The following is a 13,481-nucleotide window of genomic DNA, read 5'->3' on the forward strand; positions in this document are numbered from 1 at the left end:
CACGCCAACTGCCGCCTCCACGCAGCGCCACCTGAACGAAGCTTAAGCCTTGTCCAAAACACTTCTCTGCCCAGCCCGCTCCCGGGCTTACACACTCCTGTAGCTGAAGAAAGAGCTTCTCCCAAAGAGCCAAGCCAAACTTCTCCCAGGGCACCGTTCAGCTCTGAGCTTTTCCCTCACAGCCCAGCAGTTAGCAGAGCTTATCTTTAGCAGGCAATTTCTATACAATTAGCACAGCTTGCAGTCCAACCAAACTTCTAGGAACCAGCTCGGCTTCCTTATTATCTAGCATTCTTGCATTTCCTAGACGGTTCAGTCATGCGGACCCTCTGCCAAATCCTTACTAATCACCACCACACCAGCACCACAGGCTAGAGCCAGCCTTGACCGGAAAGAACTCACTCTACTCCAAGGAAGAAGACAACGCCGCAGGCAGCCCTGAGCACCCAGGGAGCAGAGGCTTCTTCCTGCCAGCCAGCCAGCCAGCCAGCCAGCAGCAGCTCCAGCGTGAGTGCCACATGGGGCTTGCTGCCGCTTCGTTTTATAGCCAGTGTTCCCTGAGCTGTGCCACTTCCCTCTTCCTTAACGGGCGTCACCACACCCAAGGATCCAGCACGTGGGCTTTGTGCTAACACTGATGGGCTTAATCCCAGGGCCAGCAGGAGGCTTGCCTGGGAAGAGGTGTCACCTCAGCCTGGGGCCACAAAGGGGGAGACAGAAGGGGAGGGGGGCGACCCATGCTCAGCGTCCTTACGTCTTACGGCTGCTGCTAACCCTATTGCCAATGAGCAGGAGCAGGGGGGAGCGCTCACGGCCCCAAGGCACGTTGCTGGCTCCTGCTCCACTGGGCGGCCACCAGCCCCACGGCCATTTCTGCAAGGCTGCCCTCCAGCAAGGGACCGGCCCTGCACTCACCGTGTGCAGCGCTCAGCCATCCCTGCTCTCCGGCCTCTTCCTCTGCGCTTCTTGCCCGAGACGGTGCCTCGCTTCTGCGGAGCAGCGCCACTTGGCAGAGCTGGTCGCGCTCCCGGGCGGAGAAGGCCAGGCAAAGCAGAACTGCCAGCACCTCTCCTGCTCTCTGCCCTAATGCCCTGGGCCTCCCAGCACCAGCGAGTGCCCTCCCCCGGAGCCTCCACTACGCCCCGCAGGGCTGCTTTCCTGCCTCAGAACACAGAAAGAGGAAGAGAGAGAGGAGTGGATGCAGGAAACCTTTATTGTGCCCGGCACGGCAGGAGAAGTGGACAGAGAGCTGGAGCAGGAGCCAGCGGGGCTGGCTGTGGCGTGTCGGGGGGGACAGAGGATCTTCTCCAGAGCGTGGCTTCTGGTTGCGCAAGCTCCGGCGGTGCGGCACTGCAGCTCGGGAGGACTTGGTCCATGGGCCCCACAGGCCTTGAAGGGTCTTGCTTCTGCTGCGGAGAGCAGGAGGGGGGAAGAGAGAGCGGGAGAGCAGAGGGCAGGCTGGGCGCAAGGCCCTGGCCATGGAGGAAGGAGGAGTAGAATAGGGCGCGAGAGGCCGAAGGGGCCGGCACAGCCAGCTGCCCAGGCCTTGGCTGGGGCTGGAGATGCTCAGCGCTCCTCAGCGCCCCGTGCCCACGAGCTCAGCCATGCGTCGCGGCAGCTGGCAGGGGGTCTGGGGCAGGACATGGCTTTAGCAGGGCCCACAGGTGTCCCACAGCTTCTTGCTGTAGCGCGGCAAGAGGTAGGGGCTGCAGGCGGGAGAAGCGTAGGGCCTGCCAAAGGTGCAGAGGCCCCCCGAGCCCTGGGTGGCCCCCCGCGCCGTAGAGGCCCCCCAGCCCCAGGAGCCCCCAAAGGCGGGTGCTCCGGAGGAGCCCACCACGGCTTGCTGGGGGAAGGAGCTGAGGATGGGGCCGGGAAAGGTGACGACAACGGGAGGCGGCTGGATGAAGGCCGTCGAGTCGGGGCACTGCCGCGCGCACAGCTCGTTGCAGCTCTCAGCGATGGGCTGGGGGACGGCGACGCTGGTTTTCGGTGGGCACAGGTCGTAGCAAGCCATCTTGCGGGATTGGACGGTGCTCTGCAAGAGGGCACAGAGTGCGATACGAGGGGAGCAGTAGACGGCAGCTGGCCAGGCTGAGGCGCAGGGGCCAGGGGCAGGGGCCAGTGGCAGGAGGAGAAGCGCTCGCAGACTTACCCTGTTCCCCAAGGAGAAGGCGGTCAGAGCAGTGCTTGCGAGAGCCCCGCGCAGGCCGAGCTTTTATCCAGGCCCCACCATTGCGCAGCGCCCGCTGGGCCAATGGGCAGAGGCGGCACTCCCTCCTGCCGAGGCCAGGCTGTCCTGCTCCTGCCCTCCCTGAGTCAGCATCCCCTGTCCGGACCAGCACAGGCCCCTTTGCTGGCTTCCCTCCCCTTTCCGCTTGGCGGGCCAAATGCGTGGTGCTGAGCAGGCAGTGCCCGAGAGGAGCGCCTTTGATTTGGCGTTTCGTCACCTCGCCCCTCTGGAGATAACAACTGCAGTGCGTACGTCATGGAGGCGCTGGCGTGTGGCTGCTCCTTGCCCAGCGCCACGACCCCGCTCTGCCCTGGGGCTCTCCACAGCGCGCACGCGGCCACCCTGAGACCAAGCCCCTGGGGAAGAGCTGCGGCACGCAGGGTGCTGGCAGCCCGCCCGTGTCACACTGCATGCCCTCTTAGGCACGCAGGGGATGAGACGGCAGCGGGGCTAATTTGCCCATTAGGTGAGGGCTGGCGAGCGTCCGAGCGGGGTAATTGCAGGGGCTGAGGGAGCGGGTGGGGGCTGGCGAGGAACCGGCGTCAGCACAACAGCCCCGTGGCGTGCAGGGAGGAGGCTGGGGCTCGGCCACCACGGGCCACGTGCCCCCAGCGCGGCCAGCTCCTCCCCGCACTCGCCAGCCCCCATAAAAGCGTGGTCCTGGGCAAGTGCTGGCATCCGCCGCTCCTGCCTGGCTCTGCACGGGAAAAGGGTGGGTGGCGGGGCCTCGTCGGGCAGGGGCCGGTGTGGGGCTCCCTGGCCACCAGAGCTCTGCCGGACGCGCTGTGGGCAGAGGGGCTCTGTGGGGGCAGGCGAGGGCCGCGGGCACGCAGGGAGCAGGCGTGGAGAGCCGGGGCGGGCTGAGGAGGGAGTCCCCTGGCTGTGGCACGGGCCCTGCTCTGCCAGGGCATCTCCTCACTCACAGCACCGGCCCTGGGGGCTTTGCATTGCAGGCTCAGCTCTCTCACACCAAGATGGCTTGCAACGACCTGTACCCGCCGAAAACCAGCGTCGCCGTCCCCCAGCCCATCGCTGAGAGCTGCAACGAGCTGTGCGCGCGGCAGTGCCCCGACTCGACGGCCTTCATCCAGCCGCCCCCCGTTGTCGTCACCTTCCCCGGCCCCATCCTCAGCTCCTTCCCCCAGCAAGCCATGGTGGGCTCCTCCGGAGCACCCGCCTTTGGGGGCTCCCTGGGGCTGGGGGGCCTCTACGGAGCGGGGGCCACCCAGGGCTCGGGGGGCCCTCTGCACCTTTGGCAGGCCCTACGCTTCTCCCGCCTGCAGCCCCTACCTCTTGCCGCGCTACAGCAAGAAGCTGTGGGACACCTGTGGGCCCTGCTAAAGCCACGCCCGTGCCACCTCTTCTCCTCCTCGTCCTTCCTCCTCCTCCTCTTCACAGACACGTGACTCCTCCGGTGCTGCCCCCCAGGGCCCTTTCTTGGCCCCGGGCCGGCCAGCGCCTGGCAGAAGCCTGAAGGAAGAACGCCTCTCTGGAAGCCCCAGGCACCACCGGCCTGCCTGGGCCTTGCTCGCGGCTCTGTGCTTGTGTCCTTTCCTGCCTTGACAATAAAGCAAGCCTGCATCCAATGCCTGCCTCTCCGCCTTTCCTTCCCAGGCCCCCGCGGGGGCTCCAGGGCTCCCTCCGCCTGCACATGGCCCCTTCGCTCTCCCAGCCCCCCAAAGAGCCGGGGCGCCCTGGACAAAGTCCCCGGCAGCCCTGCCTCCCACACTGAGGGCTGCAGCCCATCTCCCAGGGCCCTGCCTGGAAGCAGCCTGCTCCCCGCCTCCAGCAGGGCCGCCTCCAGACGCTCCACACAAGGTCCTGAAACAGAGGGGAACCCCGAGCCAGGAGCAGCAGCACGCCAACTGCCGCCTCCACGCAGCGCCACCTGAACGAAGCTTAAGCCTTGTCCAAAACACTTCTCTGCCCAGCCCGCTCCCGGGCTTACACACTCCTGTAGCTGAAGAAAGAGCTTCTCCCAAAGAGCCAAGCCAAACTTCTCCCAGGGCACCGTTCAGCTCTGAGCTTTTCCCTCACAGCCAGCAGCAGTTAGCAGAGCTTATCTTTAGCAGGCAATTTCTATACAATTAGCACAGCTTGCAGTCCAACCAAACTTCTAGGAACCAGCTCGGCTTCCTTATTATCTAGCATTCTTGCATTTCCTAGACGGTTCAGTCATGCGGACCCTCTGCCAAATCCTTACTAATCACCACCACACCAGCACCACAGGCTAGAGCCAGCCTTGACCGGAAAGAACTCACTCTACTCCAAGGAAGAAGACAACGCCGCAGGCAGCCCTGAGCACCCAGGGAGCAGAGGCTTCTTCCTGCCAGCCAGCCAGCCAGCCAGCCAGCAGCAGCTCCAGCGTGAGTGCCACATGGGGCTTGCTGCCGCTTCGTTTTATAGCCAGTGTTCCCTGAGCTGTGCCACTTCCCTCTTCCTTAACGGGCGTCACCACACCCAAGGATCCAGCACGTGGGCTTTGTGCTAACACTGATGGGCTTAATCCCAGGGCCAGCAGGAGGCTTGCCTGGGAAGAGGTGTCACCTCAGCCTGGGGCCACAAAGGGGGAGACAGAAGGGGAGGGGGCGACCCATGCTCAGCGTCCTTACGTCTTACGGCTGCTGCTAACCCTATTGCCAATGAGCAGGAGCAGGGGGGAGCGCTCACGGCCCCAAGGCACGTTGCTGGCTCCTGCTCCACTGGGCGGCCACCAGCCCCACGGCCATTTCTGCAAGGCTGCCCTCCAGCAAGGGACCGGCCCTGCACTCACCGTGTGCAGCGCTCAGCCATCCCTGCTCTCCGGCCTCTTCCTCTGCGCTTCTTGCCCGAGACGGTGCCTCGCTTCTGCGGAGCAGCGCCACTTGGCAGAGCTGGTCGCGCTCCCGGGCGGAGAAGGCCAGGCAAAGCAGAACTGCCAGCACCTCTCCTGCTCTCTGCCCTAATGCCCTGGGCCTCCCAGCACCAGCGAGTGCCCTCCCCCGGAGCCTCCACTACGCCCCGCAGGGCTGCTTTCCTGCCTCAGAACACAGAAAGAGGAAGAGAGAGAGGAGTGGATGCAGGAAACCTTTATTGTGCCCGGCACGGCAGGAGAAGTGGACAGAGAGCTGGAGCAGGAGCCAGCGGGGCTGGCTGTGGCGTGTCGGGGGGACAGAGGATCTTCTCCAGAGCGTGGCTTCTGGTTGCGCAAGCTCCGGCGGTGCGGCACTGCAGCTCGGGAGGACTTGGTCCATGGGCCCCACAGGCCTTGAAGGGTCTTGCTTCTGCTGCGGAGAGCAGGAGGGGGGAAGAGAGAGCGGGAGAGCAGAGGGCAGGCTGGGCGCAAGGCCCTGGCCATGGAGGAAGGAGGAGTAGAATAGGGCGCGAGAGGCCGAAGGGGCCGGCACAGCCAGCTGCCCAGGCCTTGGCTGGGGCTGGAGATGCTCAGCGCTCCTCAGCGCCCCGTGCCCACGAGCTCAGCCATGCGTCGCGGCAGCTGGCAGGGGGTCTGGGGCAGGACATGGCTTTAGCAGGGCCCACAGGTGTCCCACAGCTTCTTGCTGTAGCGCGGCAAGAGGTAGGGGCTGCAGGCGGGAGAAGCGTAGGGCCTGCCAAAGGTGCAGAGGCCCCCCGAGCCCTGGGTGGCCCCCGCGCCGTAGAGGCCCCCCAGCCCCAGGGAGCCCCCAAAGGCGGGTGCTCCGGAGGAGCCCACCACGGCTTGCTGGGGGAAGGAGCTGAGGATGGGGCCGGGAAAGGTGACGACAACGGGAGGCGGCTGGATGAAGGCCGTCGAGTCGGGGCACTGCCGCGCGCACAGCTCGTTGCAGCTCTCAGCGATGGGCTGGGGGACGGCGACGCTGGTTTTCGGTGGGCACAGGTCGTAGCAAGCCATCTTGCGGGATTGGACGGTGCTCTGCAAGAGGGCACAGAGTGCGATACGTGGGAGCAGTAGACGGCAGCTGGCCAGGCTGAGGCGCAGGGGCCAGGGGCAGGGGCCAGCGGCAGGAGGAGAAGCGCTCGCAGACTTACCCTGTTCCCCAAGGAGAAGGCGGTCAGAGCAGTGCTTGCGAGAGCCCCGCGCAGGCCGAGCTTTTATCCAGGCCCCACCATTGCGCAGCGCCCGCTGGGCCAATGGGCAGAGGCGGCACTCCCTCCTGCCGAGGCCAGGCTGTCCTGCTCCTGCCCTCCCTGAGTCAGCATCCCCTGTCCGGACCAGCACAGGCCCCTTTGCTGGCTTCCCTCCCCTTTCCGCTTGGCGGGCCAAATGCGTGGTGCTGAGCAGGCAGTGCCCGAGAGGAGCGCCTTTGATTTGGCGTTTCGTCACCTCGCCCCTCTGGAGATAACAACTGCAGTGCGTACGTCATGGAGGCGCTGGCGTGTGGCTGCTCCTTGCCCAGCGCCACGACCCCGCTCTGCCCTGGGGCTCTCCACAGCGCGCACGCGGCCACCCTGAGACCAAGCCCCTGGGGAAGAGCTGCGGCACGCAGGGTGCTGGCAGCCCGCCCGTGTCACACTGCATGCCCTCTTAGGCACGCAGGGGATGAGACGGCAGCGGGGCTAATTTGCCCATTAGGTGAGGGCTGGCGAGCGTCCGAGCGGGGTAATTGCAGGGGCTGAGGGAGCGGGTGGGGGCTGGCGAGGAACCGGTGTCAGCACAACAGCCCCGTGGCGTGCAGGGAGGAGGCTGGGGCTCGGCCACCACGGGCCACGTGCCCCCAGCGCGGCCAGCTCCTCCCCGCACTCGCCAGCCCCCATAAAAGCGTGGTCCTGGGCAAGCGCTGGCATCCGCCGCTCCTGCCTGGCTCTGCACGGGAAAAGGGTGGGTGGCGGGGCCTCGTCGGGCAGGGGCCGGTGTGGGGCTCCCTGGCCACCAGAGCTCTGCCGGACGCGCTGTGGGCAGAGGGGCTCTGTGGGGGCAGACGAGGGCCGCGGGCACGCAGGGAGCAGGCGTGGAGAGCCGGGGCGGGCTGAGGAGGGAGTCCCCTGGCTGTGGCACGGGCCCTGCTCTGCCAGGGCATCTCCTCACTCACAGCACCGGCCCTGGGGGCTTTGCATTGCAGGCTCAGCTCTCTCACACCAAGATGGCTTGCAACGACCTGTACCCGCCGAAAACCAGCGTCGCCGTCCCCCAGCCCATCGCTGAGAGCTGCAACGAGCTGTGCGCGCGGCAGTGCCCCGACTCGACGGCCTTCATCCAGCCGCCTCCCGTTGTCGTCACCTTCCCCGGCCCCATCCTCAGCTCCTTCCCCCAGCAAGCCGTGGTGGGCTCCTCCGGAGCACCCGCCTTTGGGGGCTCCCTGGGGCTGGGGGGCCTCTACGGCGCGGGGGCCACCCAGGGCTCGGGGGGCCTCTGCACCTTTGGCAGGCCCTACGCTTCTCCCGCCTGCAGCCCCTACCTCTTGCCGCGCTACAGCAAGAAGCTGTGGGACACCTGTGGGCCCTGCTAAAGCCACGCCCGTGCCACCTCTTCTCCTCCTCGTCCTTCCTCCTCCTCCTCTTCACAGACACGTGACTCCTCCGGTGCTGCCCCCCAGGGCCCTTTCTTGGCCCCGGGCCGGCCAGCGCCTGGCAGAAGCCTGAAGGAAGAACGCCTCTCTGGAAGCCCCAGGCACCACCGGCCTGCCTGGGCCTTGCTCGCGGCTCTGTGCTTGTGTCCTTTCCTGCCTTGACAATAAAGCAAGCCTGCATCCAATGCCTGCCTCTCCGCCTTTCCTTCCCAGGCCCCGCGGGGGCTCCAGGGCTCCCTCCGCCTGCACATGGCCCCTTCGCTCTCCCAGCCCCCCAAAGAGCCGGGGCGCCCTGGACAAAGTCCCCGGCAGCCCTGCCTCCCACACTGAGGGCTGCAGCCCATCTCCCAGGGCCCTGCCTGGAAGCAGCCTGCTCCCCGCCTCCAGCAGGGCCACCTCCAGACGCTCCACACAAGGTCCTGAAACAGAGGGGAACCCCGAGCCAGGAGCAGCAGCACGCCAACTGCTGCCTCCACGCAGCGCCACCTGAACGAAGCTTAAGCCTTGTCCAAAACACTTCTCTGCCCAGCCCGCTCCCGGGCTTACACACTCCTGTAGCTGAAGAAAGAGCTTCTCCCAAAGAGCCAAGCCAAACTTCTCCCAGGGCACCGTTCAGCTCTGAGCTTTTCCCTCACAGCCCAGCAGTTAGCAGAGCTTATCTTTAGCAGGCAATTTCTATACAATTAGCACAGCTTGCAGTCCAACCAAACTTCTAGGAACCAGCTCGGCTTCCTTATTATCTAGCATTCTTGCATTTCCTAGACGGTTCAGTCATGCGGACCCTCTGCCAAATCCTTACTAATCACCACCACACCAGCACCACAGGCTAGAGCCAGCCTTGACCGGAAAGAACTCACTCTACTCCAAGGAAGAAGACAACGCCGCAGGCAGCCCTGAGCACCCAGGGAGCAGAGGCTTCTTCCTGCCAGCCAGCCAGCCAGCCAGCCAGCAGCAGCTCCAGCGTGAGTGCCACATGGGGCTTGCTGCCGCTTCGTTTTATAGCCAGTGTTCCCTGAGCTGTGCCACTTCCCTCTTCCTTAACGGGCGTCACCACACCCAAGGATCCAGCACGTGGGCTTTGTGCTAACACTGATGGGCTTAATCCCAGGGCCAGCAGGAGGCTTGCCTGGGAAGAGGTGTCACCTCAGCCTGGGGCCACAAAGGGGGAGACAGAAGGGGAGGGGGCGACCCATGCTCAGCGTCCTTACGTCTTACGGCTGCTGCTAACCCTATTGCCAATGAGCAGGAGCAGGGGGGAGCGCTCACGGCCCCAAGGCACGTTGCTGGCTCCTGCTCCACTGGGCGGCCACCAGCCCCACGGCCATTTCTGCAAGGCTGCCCTCCAGCAAGGGACCGGCCCTGCACTCACCGTGTGCAGCGCTCAGCCATCCCTGCTCTCCGGCCTCTTCCTCTGCGCTTCTTGCCCGAGACGGTGCCTCGCTTCTGCGGAGCAGCGCCACTTGGCAGAGCTGGTCGCGCTCCCGGGCGGAGAAGGCCAGGCAAAGCAGAACTGCCAGCACCTCTCCTGCTCTCTGCCCTAATGCCCTGGGCCTCCCAGCACCAGCGAGTGCCCTCCCCCGGAGCCTCCACTACGCCCCGCAGGGCTGCTTTCCTGCCTCGGAACACAGAAAGAGGAAGAGAGAGAGGAGTGGATGCAGGAAACCTTTATTGTGCCCGGCACGGCAGGAGAAGTGGACAGAGAGCTGGAGCAGGAGCCAGCGGGGCTGGCTGTGGCGTGTCGGGGGGACAGAGGATCTTCTCCAGAGCGTGGCTTCTGGTTGCGCAAGCTCTGGCGGTGCGGCACTGCAGCTCGGGAGGACTTGGTCCATGGGCCCCACAGGCCTTGAAGGGTCTTGCTTCTGCTGCGGAGAGCAGGAGGGGGGAAGAGAGAGCGGGAGAGCAGAGGGCAGGCTGGGCGCAAGGCCCTGGCCATGGAGGAAGGAGGAGTAGAATAGGGCGCGAGAGGCCGAAGGGGCCGGCACAGCCAGCTGCCCAGGCCTTGGCTGGGGCTGGAGATGCTCAGCGCTCCTCAGCGCCCCGTGCCCACGAGCTCAGCCATTCGTCGTGGCAGCTGGCAGGGGGTCTGGGGCAGGACATGGCTTTAGCAGGGCCCACAGGTGTCCCACAGCTTCTTGCTGTAGCGCGGCAAGAGGTAGGGGCTGCAGGCGGGAGAAGCGTAGGGCCTGCCAAAGGTGCAGAGGCCCCCCGAGCCCTGGGTGGCCCCCGCGCCGTAGAGGCCCCCCAGCCCCAGGGAGCCCCCAAAGGCGGGTGCTCCGGAGGAGCCCACCACGGCTTGCTGGGGGAAGGAGCTGAGGATGGGGCCGGGGAAGGTGACGACAACGGGAGGCGGCTGGATGAAGGCCGTCGAGTCGGGGCACTGCCGCGCGCACAGCTCGTTGCAGCTCTCAGCGATGGGCTGGGGGACGGCGACGCTGGTTTTCGGTGGGCACAGGTCGTAGCAAGCCATCTTGCGGGATTGGACGGTGCTCTGCAAGAGGGCACAGAGTGCGATCCGAGGGAGCAGTAGACGGCAGCTGGCCAGGCTGAGGCGCAGGGGCCAGGGGCAGGGGCCAGCGGCAGGAGGAGAAGCGCTCGCAGACTTACCCTGTTCCCCAAGGAGAAGGCGGTCAGAGCAGTGCTTGCGAGAGCCCCGCGCAGGCCGAGCTTTTATCCAGGCCCCACCATTGCGCAGCGCCCGCTGGGCCAATGAGCAGAGGCGGCACTCCCTCCTGCCGAGGCCAGGCTGTCCTGCTCCTGCCCTCCCTGAGTCAGCATCCCCTGTCCGGACCAGCACAGGCCCCTTTGCTGGCTTCCCTCCCCTTTCCGCTTGGCGAGCCAAATGCGTGGTGCTGAGCAGGCAGTGCCCGAGAGGAGCGCCTTTGATTTGGCGTTTCGTCACCTCGCCCCTCTGGAGATAACAACTGCAGTGCGTACGTCATGGAGGCGCTGGCGTGTGGCTGCTCCTTGCCCAGCGCCACGACCCCGCTCTGCCCTGGGGCTCTCCACAGCGCGCACGCGGCCACCCTGAGACCAAGCCCCTGGGGAAGAGCTGCGGCACGCAGGGTGCTGGCAGCCCGCCCGTGTCACACTGCATGCCCTCTTAGGCACGCAGGGGATGAGACGGCAGCGGGGCTAATTTGCCCATTAGGTGAGGGCTGGCGAGCGTCCGAGCGGGGTAATTGCAGGGGCTGAGGGAGCGGGTGGGGGCTGGCGAGGAACCGGCGTCAGCACAACAGCCCCGTGGCGTGCAGGGAGGAGGCTGGGGCTCGGCCACCACGGGCCACGTGCCCCCAGCGCGGCCAGCTCCTCCCCGCACTCGCCAGCCCCCATAAAAGCGTGGTCCTGGGCAAGCGCTGGCATCCGCCGCTCCTGCCTGGCTCTGCACGGGAAAAGGGTGGGCGGCGGGTGTAATACACAATAAATGTTTGTTCATTGTCTTTTGTATTATAAAAACAAGGAGTTCTGTTTGAGGAACGGGAGTTGTGAAAACTCCCTGCTGAAGTAAGGAGCTGTATAATGCTTTGCTAGACACTATGAAAATTCTTTTGCTTAATGTAACAAAATCGAGAACCCCCTCCCCTTCTCTCCTTCTGCATCTCAGTAGCCTCTTTTGTTAAAAAACCACTGCTGCAAAGTTCATGTAACCATCTCCTGATAAGTTGTTAAACTAGTGTATCAACATCTTGCCTTCCTGTCTCACGCTGGGCCAACATGACCAAATAAAGAAAGAAGTTGAGCCACAACGCGGAGGAAGACTACGGCCTTCATCTTCACGACCACCAGAGGGACAGAGACGACCCCCTAGCAACAGTGCGCGCAGTCGCAGAATACACCAGGATGTGCTGTGTAATCCCAGATTTACCAAGATATAAAAAGGGACCCTGGCGGAGGTGAGGTGCGCGCCGTTGGCGGAGCCGAGACTCCCCGGCCGCCCAGCGCTGTTTTGCTTGCTGTTGCTTACTCAATAAATTCCTTTCTATTATTAATGCAATGCTCTCTGAAAATTAATTAAGGGGGCAACTTATAACACCGTGACTCGGATGAAGGCAATCTGATTGAAAGACCTTCGGAGGGGGCGCCCCGCTGATTTCAGCGGCCTTCGGTAGGACTGCTTTCATTCAAATCCTTCACCGACGAACCCTAAATTCGGCAGCAAGCAAATAAAGCCGGCAGCCCCTAGTAATCTTTGTGCACGAAGACCGAACGAAGACTCAGGAGTGAGTAAGTATAGGCCGGTGATCCGTTCGGTTGGGGTTGGGTATCCTGGAGCGTGTCGCTGTGAGACGTCCTATTGCGGACGAAGCGAGTGTGGACCCCTCGGTAGTGCGGTTCCCACATCCCGCGAGGGACTGGGCCACGAAAAGGGGGAAGCGATTCATGCGTGTGTGTGTGAAGGCGCTCCGGAAGATGGGACAGAAGAAGAGTAAGCCTTCTGGTCCCATGGGTGGGGTAATGTGTGATGTTAGGTTACCCCTGGATTAATGATTAAAAATTGGCAGGATTCCCCTTTTAGGCGGGGAAGGAATAAAGTAAAAATTATACATTACTGTGTTGAAGTTTGGGGTGGTAAACAGATTTGAGGAGACCACCTTTACTGGCCTGTATTTGGGCCCTTTGAAGATTGGGTTTGCCAGGCCCTAAATATTTATGTAAACTCAAAAGAACCTTTTAGTTTGGAAGAAAGTGAATATGCACATTTGTGGATCAGCTCGGAAACTCGAGCCAATTTATATCCTCTAAAAGAAAAAGGAGGGGATGGGAGGCACAAGATAAACCAAGAATTAGAGATTCCAGCCCCACTGCCTCCCTATATTCCACCACCCCCACCTGCAGCCTCTCCGACTCCCGGGCTTCCTAATCTGCAACCCCGGGGAGACTCTGATAGCAACTCTGATTCTAGCACTCAGGGACCAGTGACTAGGAATATGTGGCAGTCCCCATTAACTCCGGGGACGTCTGAGATTTTAAGAAAGAGACAGGAGGAGGGTAAGCGAGCTTTAATGGCAACTGGCATAATGTTTGCAGCTGCTGAGGAATAATTCTAACTGGAATAATAACTGTACATTGTATATCGTATATATAAAAGCCCGGGCATTTTTGTTAAAGTGTTCTTTTATACATATGTTAATATGTTAATATGTAAATATAAGAACTGCCATTGAGGTGTATGTCTAAGGGAACAAAATTTGCCCAGGCATATTATCGGCTCATCAGGTTTAAATGTCCCCAGTGTAATTGTCTACAGGCAGTTAATTTACAGTGGTCTGTTTTTACTTGTGTATCTGTATATTGTGGATTTTGGAGGGATTGGGATTGACTAGTAAAGAGCTTCTAGGAAAACGGTGGAATATTAACCACTGTAGATTAGAATAGGAAAAGTTCAAAGCAAAGAAATCCCGAGGAAAAGCCTCCTAGGATGTATACTAACACATTGGAGGGATATAGTGGGGTGAGAGGGTACAGAAAGTAAAAGAACTCTTATCAAATATTGTAATCAGTGGTGGCCACTTTATAAACTAGAGGATGGAGCGGAGTGGCCCCTAAATGGAACTACTAATTATAACACCATATTACAGTCAATGTTTTTGTGGAGAGAAGGAAAACAGGATGAAATGTTGTATATTGATGTTGTTTCAGCATCTTGGAGGGAAAAGGTATGGAATTAAGTTGGCCCCTGACTGAGCCTTTGATGTCGGCATTAGAAAAGTAAAGGCTAGAGAAAGATAAAGGAAGTGTTAAAAGGTTTGTTGAAAGTGTTAAAGGTA

General features: G+C 62.2%; 5 protein-coding genes across 5 annotated transcripts in view; 2 read left to right on the forward strand and 3 right to left on the reverse strand.

The window, feature by feature from the left end:
- LOC311219722 (scale keratin-like) overlaps positions 1–13,481 on the forward strand; it is a gene marked incomplete at both ends in the record, with an annotated part of 123,165 nt that overhangs the window by 82,668 nt on the left and 27,016 nt on the right. The gene's annotated exons all lie outside the window — the stretch shown is intronic.
- Positions 1,649–2,014, reverse strand: LOC311219756 (feather keratin 4-like; the record flags this gene model as incomplete). The annotated part of the gene is made up of 1 exon (XM_084303037.1): positions 1,649–2,014. The coding sequence occupies one exon, from the start codon at positions 2,012–2,014 to the stop codon at positions 1,649–1,651; it is 366 nt and encodes a 121-aa protein (XP_084159163.1).
- LOC311219800 (feather keratin 4-like) lies at positions 5,736–6,127 on the reverse strand (the record flags this gene model as incomplete). The annotated part of the gene is made up of 1 exon (XM_084303082.1): positions 5,736–6,127. The coding sequence occupies exon 1, from the start codon at positions 6,099–6,101 to the stop codon at positions 5,736–5,738; it is 366 nt and encodes a 121-aa protein (XP_084159208.1). The 5' UTR covers positions 6,102–6,127.
- On the forward strand, positions 7,282–7,656 carry LOC311219813 (feather keratin 4-like; the record flags this gene model as incomplete). The annotated part of the gene is made up of 1 exon (XM_084303094.1): positions 7,282–7,656. The coding sequence occupies exon 1, from the start codon at positions 7,291–7,293 to the stop codon at positions 7,654–7,656; it is 366 nt and encodes a 121-aa protein (XP_084159220.1). The 5' UTR covers positions 7,282–7,290.
- On the reverse strand, positions 9,818–10,209 carry LOC311219796 (feather keratin 4-like; the record flags this gene model as incomplete). The annotated part of the gene is made up of 1 exon (XM_084303078.1): positions 9,818–10,209. The coding sequence occupies exon 1, from the start codon at positions 10,181–10,183 to the stop codon at positions 9,818–9,820; it is 366 nt and encodes a 121-aa protein (XP_084159204.1). The 5' UTR covers positions 10,184–10,209.

Source organism: Netta rufina (assembly GCF_964035555.1).
Source record: "Netta rufina genome assembly, chromosome: 29".
Taxonomy (NCBI): Eukaryota; Metazoa; Chordata; class Aves; order Anseriformes; family Anatidae; genus Netta; species Netta rufina.